This window comes from Tasmannia lanceolata, unplaced genomic scaffold (assembly GCF_043159265.1).
Source record: "Tasmannia lanceolata isolate RefF3 unplaced genomic scaffold, GAP_Taslan_0.1 ptg000013l, whole genome shotgun sequence".
In the NCBI taxonomy this organism is placed as follows: domain Eukaryota; kingdom Viridiplantae; phylum Streptophyta; class Magnoliopsida; order Canellales; family Winteraceae; genus Tasmannia; species Tasmannia lanceolata.
In genome coordinates, this window is record NW_027518690.1 from 11,852,341 (window position 1) to 11,869,047 (window position 16,707).

At 38.4% G+C, this 16,707-nt stretch overlaps 1 protein-coding gene across 1 annotated transcript; it reads right to left on the reverse strand.

The window, feature by feature from the left end:
• Nucleotides 1–114: 114 nt before the first annotated feature.
• LOC143889795 (ER lumen protein-retaining receptor-like) lies at nucleotides 115–15,570 on the reverse strand. Its single transcript, XM_077394147.1, has 6 exons — nucleotides 15,304–15,570; nucleotides 8,859–9,124; nucleotides 8,044–8,159; nucleotides 671–744; nucleotides 518–581; nucleotides 115–421 (listed from the first exon to the last, which is right to left on the reverse strand). Exons 1-6 carry the CDS (start codon nucleotides 15,392–15,394, stop codon nucleotides 385–387), a joined length of 648 nt encoding a protein of 215 aa, XP_077250262.1. The 5' UTR covers nucleotides 15,395–15,570; the 3' UTR covers nucleotides 115–384.
• Nucleotides 15,571–16,707: the final 1,137 nt, after the last annotated feature.

Below are 16,707 nucleotides of genomic sequence, written 5' to 3' on the forward strand. Positions count from 1 at the left end.
CCTGCAAAGTGGGCCCCACTGTACTTTCTGAAAAATACTGGGACTTCACGCCCACTCACCATATAAAATCTCTCCATATATAAGCTTCCACCAAAAAAAAAAAAAAAAAAAAAATTGCATTATAATTCCCTAGTGATTGCATGAGAAGAGTTGAATATTTCACATAACACAGTTATAAGTTATAACAACAAGCTTTTCTTAGTTGAAAAATGATCAATCAGTCCAGGTTTAAACTTTAAACCCTTCTTTTAGAGTAAAAAGAAGCTAATACTCTGATCTAACAGGCCCAGTAAAGGAGACAAAAAAATGATAAAATACATCTGTAAGAACATATATGTTGACTCATCCTTACCTGCCAATCATAAAATAGGTGGGGAGATGGCCTCAAGCTGGTAACTGGAGCTTCACATTGTTCTTCCAGCTGCACATCAATGCGAAAAATAAGTAAAAATAAACAATGTGAACAAAAATGTACACAGGTTAAGACTAGATATTCTTTTTAACAGAAATAATTTACCTATTGAAGTAGTAATAGAAGAAATCAGCATATAATAATGTCTGCACAAGGCCAGAAATCCAAGCTGCAACAACAAAATAGCCATAACAAAAAAATGAGCATTCAATAAAAGGTAGATGAAAGGAAGCAAAGAAAATGGAGAGCTTTTCATACTGATCCAATGAACATAGTGTGGTCCCGTAAAGTAGCGATACATCCAGTTGAGAATATAAAATGCTCTGTAGGCACTGCATTGAGAAAGGCACGACAATTAATAGATGGAGTTATATGGAGATTAGCTTTCTGAACCCAAAGCTTAGGCCATGTTTGGCAGCCATGAAAAATTATTCCGTGGAATATTAATGGGCCTCTCACTGTGTGAGATGGGTTGAGAAAGGAGGGGGAGAATTATGTGGGCAGGAGTAGAGATTGGCATAAAAAATCCCTAATAACTAGTGAAAAGTTTTCCTGATTTTTAGGAGCTTTCCATTCTCCTCTCTCCCACCCACCCTCTCAAACTCTCCATCTCCCACTCATCTCTCATAACTGGCACTACAAATATTCAACAAAATATTTTTTCATGGTGGCCAAATATGGCCTCTGAAGATTTGACTCATCTAGCCAGACGGATCCTATTTATAAAATTAATACAATCAGTTCAACCACATAAATAAAGGAGTCAGGTTAAGTATCAGAAATAGCAAACAATCATTATAAAGATGAAATTCATTGGCAGGCCAGATTCAGTGTACAGTCAAAAGAATAACACATATACAGGAAACAAATAAGCAATTAAACGCAAACATAAACTTGGGTGCATTACAAAACCTCCTACATCAAGAACCATAGAGCTGGAAAGCATGTGCAAGGCACCTATGATATTTGTCATTCACAAGGAAAATTCTACAGGACAGTTGGGGCTTTCAGTTTTGGAGACCACATTGTGAATCACCCCCATGCAGATGTGTATATGGAAATATGCAAAGACGGGATCTTAGCTCAAGTACACAAACAACCGCAAGCATACACACATAAATCTTGGTCAAAGAATCCCACATATGATAGAAAGACAAATGGAACTATCATATAAAATGCAAAAGAAGAAGAGAAAAAGAAACAAAAAGGGGAAATAGAACCATAGGTGAAATAACCCAAACCGTCGAAAATGTGGGGACGTTTGGGGGAGAGGGTATTTTTGTCCCAAATTATATATATAATATTAAATTAAATAGTTAGTTCCCAATTGGAGTGGGTTAGGGTTTCCAAAAGCCTTGCTAAGTTAGGACTCTTAAAAGTAAGAGTCTATAAAAAACACACTTAGGCTACAGATTTTGGAACTTTAACCCTAAAGAGAAATCTTGTGGAACTTTTGGGAGAGGAGAATGAAGAAAAGTTTGAGAATCCGTCTTCCAAAAGGTATGTAAGTTATAATTATGGTTTATTTTACTCCCTAAAGAGATTCAAATCTCTTGAGAATAAAGATTATAGTGTATTTAAGATGATTAAATCAAGTCTTCTGTTCTTCGGTTGAAGAACCATTAATTAGGGTGGAGGAAACTGGTTTTTCTCGAAAGATCTTTGCACTCTTCCGCGTTAGATGCCCTAATCAAGTGGGGGAGATTAATAAATAACTTGTTAAGGTATTTAACATGTTTAAAGGAAGAAGAAAGATGGGTTTTCGGGTTTTGAAGGTAAAAACCAATTTTTCCAGTGGCAGTCGACTGGTGCTCCAAAACTGTGTTTTGGCCGAGAAACAGTAGTTGAGGGGCAGTCGACTGGAGCGCCCACACTGTGTTTTTCATTTAAAACAGTAGTTAAGGACCAGTCGACTGGGCCCAGTCGACTGCCAATGACCTGAATTTGTAAATTGATTTTGGAGGTGTTCCAATAATTTTGGAGGGCGCAGATCTGCCCCGGGGGACTTAGATATTAATCCAAAGTATTGATTAAGGGTTGATATGGACTGTAGGGGATACTACACAGTAATCGAAGGAGTTACTTCGTGGGAGACAAATCAGACAAGTACCACAGGTGAGTAGACTTGTTCTACCACAGTTATTCATTACATTGAATATGATTCTTATGCAAGGTTATGCATGTTCGTGATTGTTATTGACTGTGTTGGTGTACACGAGGGTCACTAGTCATGGTATGGTATTGACTCCTGGTGCGGATCTACCATATGGTGGTATGGTATTGACTCCTGGATAGACTTATTAGTCATGGTGTGGTATTGACTCCTGGTGCGGATCTACCATATGCACGTGTTCTGGTGTGGTATCGACTCCTGGTGCGTATGCCAGTTTGGACTGATAGTCATGGTATGGTATCGACTGCTGGTGTGGATCTACCATACGCACGTTTGTGTCAGTTGGATTTTTATAGTCACAGTTCTTGCATCAGGACATGGTGTTGTCCAAGTAAGGATGTAACAATTAATGTCCGTGAGACAAAGTGTTTTTGCATGGTTATGCCAGTTATACAGTTTGATAGCTAGATTGCTATGCCAATTACAGTTTTACATATATTGCCAATTATCCTGTTACATTTAATTGGTATTATGTTGTTAAGTGTAGTCATGTTTATTTCACTGGGCATTAGCTCATTCCACGCATTCTATGTTACAGGGGATGGACAATAGGATGCATGAATTTCACGGGCTTAGGAGTGAGCAAGGGCGACAGATTAGGGGATTTATTATTTTCAGTTATTCAGACAGTAGTTTTAGTTGCAATGAACATCTAGTTATTTAATTTCATTTGAATTGATGTAGTCCGTTGGACAAGAGGTTTAATTTCCGCATTGATTACTCTGATGATGATGACTTAATAAATTAGTTTTGCTTTAGTAGCTCTGCTTATTGCATGGTTCCAGTGTGAGTGCCTTACATATTCGTGGTTTGATGAATATGTGGCGCTGTAATGTGCCTAGACAGGAAACTCAGTTTGGGGCGTGACAATTGGTATTTAGATTAAGCACAAAGACATTTGGATATAACTCAATGACAGTTAAAAAAAATATTACATAAAATTGGAAACTAAAATAAAATATGTAAATTAAAAGAAGAAAAGTGACCAAATAGATGCATAAATTCTTAGCTTTAGTTGATGGAGGACCATCCAAGATTTCATTAAGAATCAAGGAGCTAACAAGATGGGGGCTCGTCGTTAATGTTAAAATAGTTTTATTTAATTTTTTAGAATGTTATTTAAGTCTTTTTAAGTCATAAGGAGGTAGTAGAATCCTTTTCCATCAAAATCACTTAAGTTCTTCGAGTTGTGAGTATTTTAAATAGGTCACACATGTATTGTGAAAATTTTACGTAGAGAGCAAATCTTTAAGTCATTAGCGGGTATTGTAGTCCGATAGTATTAGGTTTTTGTTTTTGGTTTTAGAACCTTCTTTTTCAATGACAGGTTTTTAGAATTTTCTAGTTGTCACTCTTTTCTTATATAGATGCAGCCTTAGAACACTTCTTTTAAGCAGTGATGGAATCAATAAAGATTTTAAAATTTTCTCTAGTGTGGATGTAATGTCTGTTCTTCAAGGTGTGATGCCTTAATTCCATTGGTGCGATGTCTAGGGTTCCCTTGGTTCAATACCTCAGGATTGCTATTGTGATTCTATCACAATCTTCATCTTTGGTGAGATGCCAAGGAAAACTCCTAGAGGGGTGCCTTCACTTAAGTATTGTCTCTTCATTGCCGGCAATCTATATTTCTCATATTTTCTCTCTTCTTTTCTTGGTTTCTTCCACAAAAAAATCTGCTTGGGAAACGAAAATATTTCTTCCTCTTGCCTAAAATCTCAAAACCCTAGTTTTACTCGTCCCATCTCACGCTAAACCCTAGTCCCCTAATCTTGCCAAAACCTTTGCCGGCAGTCCTGCACCTTTCTGTCATACATCTGCACCTTCCTACGTCTGCATCGCTCCAAGCCTACCATAAACGTAGTAAAAATATTCTTCCATTCTAATCACATATTTTAGGATCCAAAATCCTAATTTTTACCAATCCTTTCACCTATACTCCCTATTACAATGGTATGCTCTTGCCAGTAAATTCACATCCCTAGAGCCTGCATAGCCTATTTCCTTGCCCATATCCTATTCTCCACCCTAGTCGACTAAAACATGAGCTTAAACTTTGAAAGATACTCCCTTCCTATTCGTCCTACATCATTAGCCTAGAAAACATGTAAAAGAAACAAATCATAAGAATAAAAAAAATGAAAGACATAACAAAAATAGAAAACAGAAATACAAAAATATGCATATATAACCAAGAAATCTCATCAAATCTTACCAAAACAAATGATTGAAACCTGACCACATGAGCCTAAACTGCAAGTAAGATTTGATGAGATTTGTTGGTTATTTATGCATATTTTCGTATTCAATCCTGACCAGATGAGCCTAAACTGCAGGGAAACAAATATTTATCATGCTCCTAGTAGAACCCGCCTAAACTGCATAGTAATTAATATTCCACATAGTACGAATCTAAACTGCGTGACAAACATGATTTTGACTGTACGACCTTATATTTCAAGGTGTGCGTCATTGCAAAAGCCTAAAACTGCACAATATCCATCAGCCAATGCTCCTAGATGCATGATCCTAAGCAGCAAGGTGCTCCCTAGAGCAGGCGGTTAAAACTGTGGATACATTGTTGTTGACCTTGTAAGTATAAATGTGTTTTGGTGCGACAACCAAAGTTCCCAGTACTACAAGACTGAAACTACAACACATGGGCCCACTTTATCACACATGCAAATAGGTGACTTTCATTCGTCAAAAAGTTTACAGGGTATATTATGCAGCTAGCAGGTCATCACAAAGAAGATGAAACAAGAATCACGTTCAAGAACTTCAACTAATCAAGAGAATCCTAGGTCACGGTACTAGGTGAGTACTTCATCAGACAGAAAACTAGAACTGGAAGGAGTGGGTCCCAGATTCAACACCATCTGCGACTCTGTACCTCATTCAGTAATCCTTTTCATATGTAGCAGTCAACACCGTCGTGATACCTTGATTGGAGTTTCTTCATCAACATCCGAGGGTCCATTATCTACAAGCCCATAATCATACCCTAATCCCTGATATTCATCAAACTTCTAAAGAATAATAATAAACCTGGAATAAGTGGGTCCTTGAGTTGACACCACGTCAGAATCTTATCCAATAAACTCCTCCTCAGAGGCAGTCGCAAGTCAGATATATCACGACAATCCGCTGTGTTTATGCCATGGACACCGACCGTGTGCCACCTTCAAATGACAAATACTTCAGTCACACACTACCTGAGCAGGATTGTAGACTCCTCAGTGTCAACGGCAATGAAGACGTAAGTAAAAAAAATGGAGAATCATTTAGGTATAGATAATCTGATAATTTTTTTATTTAGTGCTTCGCGGCATAGTTGATAGTTATGGCTTATCTGCACCTGCCCTACAAAGAATAGCCATTCACATTTTAAGTAAAAAAAAATGGAGAATCATTTAGGTATAGATAATCTGATAATTTTTTTATTTAGTGCTTCGCGGCATAGTTGATAGTTATGGCTTATTTGCACCTGCCCATCTCTCTTATGATTGCATACCTCCTCCCATTTCACTAAGTTTATTTAGCTACTTTCCTTCTTCCTTTCTTTTAAGAAAGTCTCTTTGAATTCCATTAATCCTTTTGGCCAGATCCATTGAGATTTTGAAGAGAGACATCTAATATTTAGGGAGGTTAGATAGTGCTGCCTTGATAAAGGTGATCAGAACACCAAAGGAAAAGAAAGCTTTCTTCCAACCAGCTAACTTCTTTTCCATCCATTCAATAATGTGGTTTGACAAGTAATGTTGAACAACTCTACGATTGACGATTGATGCTCTGATACCAAATAATGTAGAAAAAAGTGTGATTCTTATGCTCTGTTACCAACTTGGTGATGCTTTTACTAGAAAACAAGGTTCGAGAATCAATGAGTAGCTCTTGATTTAAATTTCAACTATTATATTCAGATCTGGAATCGCCTAATAAAATTACAGCAAATTACCTCCAGACTAAAACAGTTCCAAGAAAGTATATTTGTAGCAGACTGGATTATATTGACGGGGCTGACAAAATTTGAGATACAAAATTTATCTATAAATGACAGTGTTAGAAGCGACGCATGTCGCTTTTGAAGGTCATAAATAAGTACAGAAGCCAAGCTTGATGAAAGCAATCTTATCCACAATGACAACTTCATAAGTTGCGTGTTGACTTGGACTGAACATTATGCAAGTTTATTCCTATAGCCATTTTTTGGCTATTTGTTTGTATGCCTTTTCCTTTAGCTTTTAACTTTATGGATATCACGAGTGATAAAACGGTGAGTCTATTTCATGAATATTCATGAAACAATAGAGAGTCAGAATGTCAGATGAGTGTTTCATTAATACAATATGCTGATTCATGGAAGGATACTGCGATGCTATTTAGTTAATCAGTGCTAAATGAGAGAATGACCCTCACCACCTCACATGACAAAAAAAAAAAGGTAACAACCACTTCTAAACCCTAAATGATAATGCCAAAATGGAAGAAAGTGGTTCTCTAAACAAGCAAATTTTTTACCTTATAACTATATGACTCATGTAATATGCTATGAATAAAGCATGGCGTTATACAAGAGATCACAAAAAGTTAGCTCTTTGTAGATTTTTTTTTTTAAAAAAAAATTTCCTTAAATTCCTAAAGGACTCCTTAAAAAACATGTGATCTTACATTTTCATGTAACATCGTATGACAATTCGATTCAATCTTCAAACATTGGCTTAGATAACTGCACTCATACATTAACAAAAAAAGGTACCAAGTTCTCTAACTTTCATCCATGGATTTTACAGCAGGATTTTCTTTGATAACATTGGTATAAATAAAGCAGAAATGCTTGAAAACGTTCTTTCAAGATTTTGAAAAAAAAAAAAATTAACAATTATGTTAATAATGTAGAGCTAATGCGAAGATAGAGAATAGGTGAGAATGTATCAGCCATCTAGCCAACAAAATTGTCTTAAATAACGAACCCAAAGTCCAACAAATGAGCTGTTGAGGTAAAAGTGACATGAAATTCCATTAGCATGTGCATCTTGAATCATATGACTAGCATCTCAAAAGGAAAAATCTTATGTTAATATTACACACCTCTTGAAGACTTGAACACTGAATGCCCATTTGATCGTAATAACAAATAAAAAATGGGAAACGATATTTACGCCCCTTTTATCACCAGGGACACCCATTTGCCAGTGTACTTTGCAATCAAAGCCATTGGAATTTTCTGACATGAAGTACATTAGCCACCTTTTTGCCATTGATACACTGACGTAGGGTATCCCTGGTGATCAAAAGGGGCGTAAATATCACTTCCCTAAAAAATCTAATACGTGCTACTTGAACATTCAATGCATTATATGAAAATGATGGGAAATGAAGGTTTTCAGCCAAGTAGTAATATGATTGGGACTAAATTGGTAAATCGACAAAACCAGGACTAGGGAGTGGTAGTCACCCAAGAAGGAGAACATATTGTCCGGTCAAGTTGTCAATATTCCTAGTCCGCTGCAACAATACCAGCTGAGGAAGTATGGCAACAGCCTCCAAATACAAGGAAAATGTCCACATCACCTGTTCCAGGGGCAGACACATTAAGCAAGACAACAAAACCAAAAGATAATACATGGGGAACAGAGCAACACTATGCACATGAATTTAAATTTCAGTTTCGGCCCAATTTCGGCCTTGGCTGAAACCGAAATTTTGGCTGAAATCTGGTAAAAAAATAATAATTAATTTATCATTTCCGAAATTTCGGTAATTTCAGCCAAATTTTCGTAAAAATATAAGGAAAGTGATACATCTGCCCCTTTTCATTACTTGGGACACCCAAATCTAGTGTATCTATGACTGGCATAGGACCAAACTTACGTCATGGGGGAAGTATTCAACGGCCCATATTGCCATGTACACTGATTTTGGGTGTCCCAAGTAATTAAAAGGCGCAGAACATATCACTGCCTAAATATTAATTTTTTTAAAAAAAAATTGAATTTCTCAAGAGTTCGGCCGAAATTTCCACAATTTGGGAAATTCGAAATTTTGGATTTTGTGGAAAATTTTCGGTCCCAACCGAAATCCGAAATTTCAGACGAAATTTAAAACTATGCATGGAAGAATATCTTTCAAATAATAAGCGGTATCAAGCAAAATGCAAATCAAGTAGCTTCTTATTGTGCTGAACTACCTGGGAAATGAATAACTAATCCTGATACACCAGACGTGCATATGGTCATTCATTCACGAGTTAAAGCAAATAAGTGCACATACCTCTTTAAAGGTGAACTTTTCATTAATAACTAGGGCCAAAAGTAGGCATGGTAATATGAGAAAAAGATGGCGGAAGGTGTCTTGTTCCTTATCATAAGATCTGCGGACAATCTTGTGGCGCCTCATATACCAGACAATTGTAAATGAGCTTCCCAAGAAAATCAACTTCATGATGGTATTATATAGTGAGATAAAATGAGTAAAAATATCCAAGTAGCGACTAGCAAAAACAATAGCATATAGTTCTTGGGTCTTCAAAGAAATGCCTGCATATTATGAACAACATTACGAGTTATTTATGAATGTTATGATGCTATAAAAAAAACTACTGGTTACAGACTTACAGCCACAGAATGCATTACAAGAAAGGAAACACCAAAGATTCAAAACGATTGAATGATACACTACATGGCAAAAGTGAGATCCTCATAAAAATCCAGGTGATAGTAGTTCATGTTATATCATGATTATCCAAGGATAACTACCTAGATTTGTACATACAAATGATTCTAACCATAGCGGAACGAGGTTTGCAGAAATGATTCTTACTTGAGTTGGAAATAACATTTACATAAATGTAAATATGACTGTCTCGTATGCATTGAGAAAGAAATATTTGGGCCAATAAGGCGACCAATTTTGGGGTGGAGGTACGAATATGATGCATTGGGATCATATGCCATCTGTCTAGATTGTGCACTGTTTTTCCCGGAACTATTTTTGTAACTTTTCTTTACCCTTTTTCAATAGACAAATTCCAGTTCGGTAAAAAAATTATTGACCACATCTTTCTTCTTACGAAGCACTTTTTATACAAATGTGTGAGCTACGAGCATCAAAAACAGAAGAGAGCCAATATGTGGAGTCTGCATTAATAATTCCTTGTAGGCAAGTGAGGGCCACCTGTTCAGTGATCCAAACCTTTAATCTGTTAGACCCCTTTTTTTTCTGTTTCTTGAATGGTTAAAAAAAATCTCCTCCATCAGATGATCTTAACCCTCAGATTTGCAGCATGTGCATAGGCGATGATTAAATAAAGCAATGTCCACATAAAGCAGGAAAATCTCTAGAAATCATCCGACGGGGGAGATCTTTGAGGCATGACCCATCCTAAAAATCACATTCAGTGAAGTATGTTAACATTTGCATGAAAAGAGCAAAGTGGTAGATTATTAACCACGCCAAAAAAAGATCAAGATTATTCTGAGCTGCAATAAGATTATTGTGTCATCTAAGCTGCTTCAGTCTAGATACAATCTAGCTTATCTATCAAGTGCTTTGCAATTATGAGAAACTGCTGAAAATGACAGGAATGATTCAGAATGACATACCCTAGACATCAAAAATTACATATCAGGAGTAATAAGATAAAAAGGTATGGGGATCAAATATCTGCATGACACAATTTAATTGCTTTTAATGCGGAAATCCGAGACATAGATCCATTGAGTGTTGTGGAAAAGCTAAAGATGTGCAGGAGACCTATCTCACCAATTATACATCATTTACATGAGGAGCTCCCTAGTGGAGACTCTCCATCATCTCCATTCCTCTTCTTCTTCCTCTCTTCTAACCCTAACTCCATTTTTAATATGGTATCGAAGCCAAACGGCTGATCCTCAAAGAAGGAAAGAAGGGAGTCTATCCTCACTCCACATATCCTCTCTCTCTTGCGTCGGTGTGTTTCCGCAGCCCTTTTTCGCATGTGTATCTCTTGCAAAACCCTTTTCTTTCTCTCGGTGCGATTATCCCTAGCTCCATCTCTGTGTCTATGTGTCTGTGTTTATCTTTGTGTTGAGCCCCAGATTAATCGCACCTTACTCTTCCCAGAAGACATTCTTCAGATTAATAATCGTATATATATATATTTCCTCTTGTGATTAACTCTCCCCATTGTGTTCCATACTTCCATGCAATTAACTCTCCCCTGCCACTTCATCTTGTGATTAAATCACATGTGCACCCCCTTCTTAATCGCATGGTGAGATTAACCCTGCCACTTCATCATGCGATGAACACCTCCAAGATATCTTGCGATTAACTATTTTTTCTCTCCTCTCTTGAGTAGGGGTGCAACTTGGGTCGGGCTCAACCCGAACCCGACGGGTTCAACCCGATTTTGGCTCGGGCTGGGTTGGCATTTTCTCAGGTTGGGTTGGGAAAATCCAACCCGATTTAATTTCGGGTTGGGTTAGGTTTGAGGGCTTGGTGACCCAAACCTGACCTCAGTCCTACAATGTTATCATGATTACCTTAAGATTATGTTTTTTTTCTTGTATTTTTCTATTTGGCACTAGATGAACCCGAACCCGAACCCAACCCGACCCGATTTGGAGGCGGGTTGGGTTAGGGTTGACCATCCTCAACCCGAGGCTCGGGTTGGGTTGGGATAGGGTTGAGGGAATGCTATCTCGGGTTGGGTTAGGGTTGGCCTCAACCCGACCCAACCCGGCCCGAGTTGCACCCCTAATGTTGAGATTAGCAAATGTTCATTTCATCATGCGATTACCATTCTCAGTTATCTCTGTGCGATTAAACCCTTGCAACTCTTAGATTAAACCCTTTCCGTGTCTTGCGATTAGGGTGTCTTGCGATTACTCATCCTCTGTTTTTCTTGCGATTACTTCTCAGATCTCTCTTGGTATCCTCCAAAACCCTAGATCTACTACCCAAAATCCCAAATCTCAACTCTAAATTTCTTTATTTCTCTTTATATATATAAACACACACACACACACACACACATTTGCTTATATGGCCTTTTTCTTCATCTTCAAGGTGCCCACCAAGTGTTCGATAAAATGTCTAAGAGGAGTTCGGTGCCTTGATAGTCTTCTTTTCTTTGCAAGTTGAAGGTATTCGGCCTTCAACTTATGTGTGTGGGGGGGAAGAGTGTTGTTATGTAGTTCTTTGTGAGTTCATTTGTGTTGTCTTTTTCCTTGGTTCTTGGTGTTGTCTCTTCTTGTTGGCATGTTGTCTTGGTGTTGCCCTCTTTATGTCTTTCCTTGTGTTGTCATCTCTGGGCTCATGTCTCACCCGAGGGGGAGTATTGTTGGTGATTTCTTCTTCTTCATGCTGTCTTCTCCTTGATGTATTTCACCACTCTTCGAGTGTCAGTTTCATTCTTCAGTTGTTTCTTCTCTTCGTGTGTCAGTTTCATTTTTATTTGGCGTAGCTTTTACGCATTCATCTTATTTTTCCGGCTTTAAGCCTTATCTTCACCGGGCAATGGTTTCCCCATCGTTGGTCGGTTCACAGACGATGATGTCCCCGTCAACCAAGTTTCACCAGGCGATGGTTTTCCCATCATTGGTCGGTTCTCCGGACGATAGTATTCCCATCGTTGGTAGGTTCTCCAGGCGACGGTTTCCCCGTCGACCTCTCTTCAGGAGACACTGTTCATGTCGTCGACCTTCTTTCCATACGATGGTGTCCCCAACGTTGGTTGGCTCTCTTCAGACGATGGTTTCCCCGTCGTCGACCTCTCTTCAGGCGACGATGAGCATTCCATCGACCTTGTCTCCAGACAATGGTTTCCCCATTGTTGGTTGGTTATCTTCTCATTTTCTTCTTCTCTCCAGGCAACAGTTTCCCCGTTGACCTTGTCTCCGATGATTTCCCCATTGGTAGTTATCTTCTCTTGGCAATGTGCCACTCAACTGATGCTCTGTCATCCAGTGTTACTTCGCCTATACTCGTGGTCCGTGCCTTTAGTGTGCCTATTTTGTTCGCTGGACCGTTGCTGATTCCTAGCATGGCGCCTCCATTGCTCGTTGATATGCAGATTTGTTTGTCGTGCTCTCATTCGGGAGGAGGTCCTTTTGATGATCGCTCTCGCCATTGTGTTACTTCAGGGGGAGCTGCTCTTTTTTATGGTAGTTGATCTCGATGTTGTTCATTGTGGCTGTTACTACTTTTTATTATGCTTTTCATTATGTATTTACCACACCAACTTCAGGAGTGTTTTACCAAGCTGGATGTGTGTATGAGCTTATTGTACTTTTTGTTTGGTTGTTGTAGTCTTCTTTGTAGCAAGCTAGAGTTCCACAGTATATACACTCCAGCTTGAGAGGGAGTGTTGAATAACATATATTTAGGGCAGTTTAGTCATTACTTGTAGTCTTAGGGGTATTACAGTCATTGTACATTGTTGCCCTATTTGGGGCCCTATATATACATCATTTACATGAGGAGCTCCCTCGTGGAGACTCTCCATCATCTCCATTCCTCTACTTCTTCTGCTCTTCTAACCCAAACTCCAATTCTAACAGATATGTTAAGAGGGATAATTTCAAACATAGGGTTGCATGCACCATTTCCAACACCTAAAGTACAATGGGAGGACTTAGAATGTATTTCATGTTTGGCTTGTCATGAACCCAATGAGGACTTTGTGAAAGTGATCTTAAACAAAAATTCAATATATTAGTACCTATCACCCACAAGTAAATGGTCAAATAGAGGTGTTGAACCAAAGTTTGGGGAATCTCATAAGAAGCCTTGTTGATAAAATCCGAAGTAATGGGACACTATTCCACCATAAGTTGAATTCACATAAAACTAATCCAGAAGCATCACTACTTGAAAGAGCCCATTTGAGATTGTGTATGGAAGCACAAAAATAGGCTGAAAACTTATCTCCTTTTCATAATAGATGAAACCATATAAATGACTACAAAGATCTCAACTTCTAGTGCAGCTAGAACTCTACTCTATTGTCACAACCAATCATAATAAAAGATAAATATGATAGCTAGCTAACTTCCAGCAACAGTGTTGGTTATTAGGGATTCCTAGAAACCTCCATAAGCATGCACAAGTAGCTGGGATAGCTGGAACGTAACACTCCTTCTTCCTGTTGATGTGTCACTCTTGTCTCCTCCCAAAGAAATTCAAGCCTAAAACTACAAAAAGGTAGGATTTTGCTTGGATTTTTTGGGAATGATGCTCTCTCTCTCTCTCTCTCTCTCTCTCTCTCATGGTAATGACACCCCCTACCACTACTCTACAACGTTGACAACCAAACACTCCTTACCACTATTTTATGAGGTAAGTTCCGGGTAAATTCAAGGCTTGTCTCCTCCATCCTCCCTACTGACTACTTATGCCACTACTCTCCGAGGTAAATACTCGCAACCAAGCACAGACTTAGTTACCTAACCAATACACTAAAAGCTTCATAGCTGATGGAACGCGTTAGACTAGGCCCCTTAAACCTGCCCATGCCACGTTGGGTCCCACATAGTCCCATGCCTAGGCAGGCCCCCGCTCACGCCACAAAAAAAAACACTAGCAAATGAACCGGGGGGGGGGGGGGCGAGATTGTCTTCTAGTTACACTCAGGAATTGGAAATTCCGACAGGAAAGTTAAAAATAGCAATTTTCACGTAGAGTTACCAAACCAATCCAGAATATAAGTTGCCCTAACAGTGAAATGATTTATATTCAGTTTACCATTCTTTCTATAAATCAAGAAAGCGAAAGATTCAAGTTCTAAATATCATTACTTGAGAGAGAAGTAAAAGAAAAAAATCAATAGAACAACGTTCTATCAAAACAGAAAATAAAGAAGAAGATTGATAGAATGAGAGAAAAACAGAAGAAGACAATGAGCTGATTCGAGGAAATTCAGCCTCCAATGTCCTAACTGCACCAAATGTGATTACTCCCTGCTGAATAGCCACACAACATCTACATCATATAGAAAATAGGGAATGTAAAATAGGAAACATGATACGTGCCTAATCGGCCGTAACACAAATAAACAAGGAAAAGATAGAAAAATGATAGGGAAAGATGTTGATTCAAGGCAACCAGACCTCCTAACAGTTCAATTCGAGAGGAACTATGACACTCCTAAAACAAAGTTTCCTTTGCTGTAAAAAAATTTTCTTCCCATTTTCATTAAAATACAACTACTAAAATATAAACACAAAGGTGTACCACATCACCAACCCATTTAGGCCCTGTTCGTTTGAGATTGTGGCAACCGATTATCATCCCCCAATTTGGTTGTTGGACTCAAAATTACAAACCGCCCCCCACCCAATCTGATTATTGGACCCAAAATTAATGTAATTTTGAGTCCAATAACCAGATTGGGGGGTGGAACAAACAGGGCATTACCCATTTACATAACACATAACAAGTAACTAACACCCGCTTACATAACACATAACAAGTAATTAACCCCAAAAATCTAAAATGCTCAACCCTACAATAACTACTTTGTAACTAAATCATATACACATTTACATGTACTCATCAAAACATAAATCAGCAAAATAGGAAAAGGAAATTAAGAAAACCTACTAGAATATTGAAATAACATAAATAAGGAAAAACAATCTAAATAAGGAAACCTGGTTCTTGAAAAAAAACCCTAATTGACAGAGATTGTGGCCTCCTACGTGAAATTTCAAAGAAAATGAGGATAGAGAGGTACCGGCACAGGATTTTATAGTGTGGATCTTGAGGAGCAAGACGAGAACGCTCATGAGATGCGTCATATCACCTGCTAATCTGAATATATTCATCTTCAATCGATGGGGAAAGAGCACTCGAATTGAGAATTTTCAGATCTCTAATCTGAAGATCAATATATTAAATTTAGGGTTTTGCTTGAGAGAGAGACAGAGAGAGACAGAGCAAAGCTACAGAAGTCTGCGTATTGCAATGGTCGAATCTAAGCTAGATAAGAGAGAGAGAGAGAGAGAGAGAGAGGTGCTGATGTTAGTGTTGGTAGAGTTTTGAGAAAGGACAGTGATAAATTCGCACCCCCTGTAGGATAATTCGCGCCCCTGTATACGTTAAAATGCGTTAAATTATGCCAGATAATCAGATACCTTGCTTTTTACAGGGTGCGAATTATCCTACAGTTGGTGCGAATTTACCATAGCCCTTGAGAAATGACCAATATGGTCTTAACAGAAAAGGACGAGATTATTTTTTAAAACTTTTTGTACAGTGGGATTTGCAAAAGAGCATCGGCAGAACGCATTTAGCGGTATGTTGTTGCATGAGAGAGCAGCCACATCGGCTCAATTTCAACGGATTTTGTCTTATTCATTTTATTCATCTGAGGTGGGTGCTCTCTCGTGCAACAGCCGGCCCATGAAATGCCTTCTGCATGGTCCCTTGCAAATCCCAAATGCTCTGTTTGGTTGCTCGGTTTTTTTTGTTCCCAGGATTTATGTGGGTAAAGGTTTAGTGGTCACATCAGCTTTTTCTTGCTGACATCAGCAAAATCTTGTCTTGAAAAGGGTGTTCTCTCTTTCTCTCTCTACCCTCTCTCTCCACTCATCATAATATCTTTCTCTAATTAATGCTTGTCCCCTCTTTTGTCTCCTACCTTTACCCACATAAATCCCAGGAAAAAAAAAAACCCTGCATCCAAACAGAGCAAAAGAGAAATAGAAATAAAAAGGAGAAGGTATTTCGCAGATTGCGTGTTGCATGTGAGAGCAGCCACATCAATAATGAAGACAAAATCTGCGGAAAAGTGAGCTGTTGTGGTTGCTCTCACTTGCATGAGGCGATCCGCGAAATGCCTTCTGAGATGGAATCTGGCAAATGCCAAAAGAGAAAAGGTCATTGAGGTTATGTAAAGCAACCATTATGATAACGACTAAGGTGACCTTTTTAGGTTCCGGGAATGTAAAAAGGATAAGAATTCCTAAAATCTCGTTAGGCTCACTCACACGCACACATACACGCCACACCACACTTGGTGCACTAACCGACCACACCGGGGCAGTACCGGAACACCTTCTCTTGTTATTATGTGGTTCTATTTATTTTATCTTATTAGTGTTAGGCCAATGATTTTCAAACTTCGATCATTGCAATG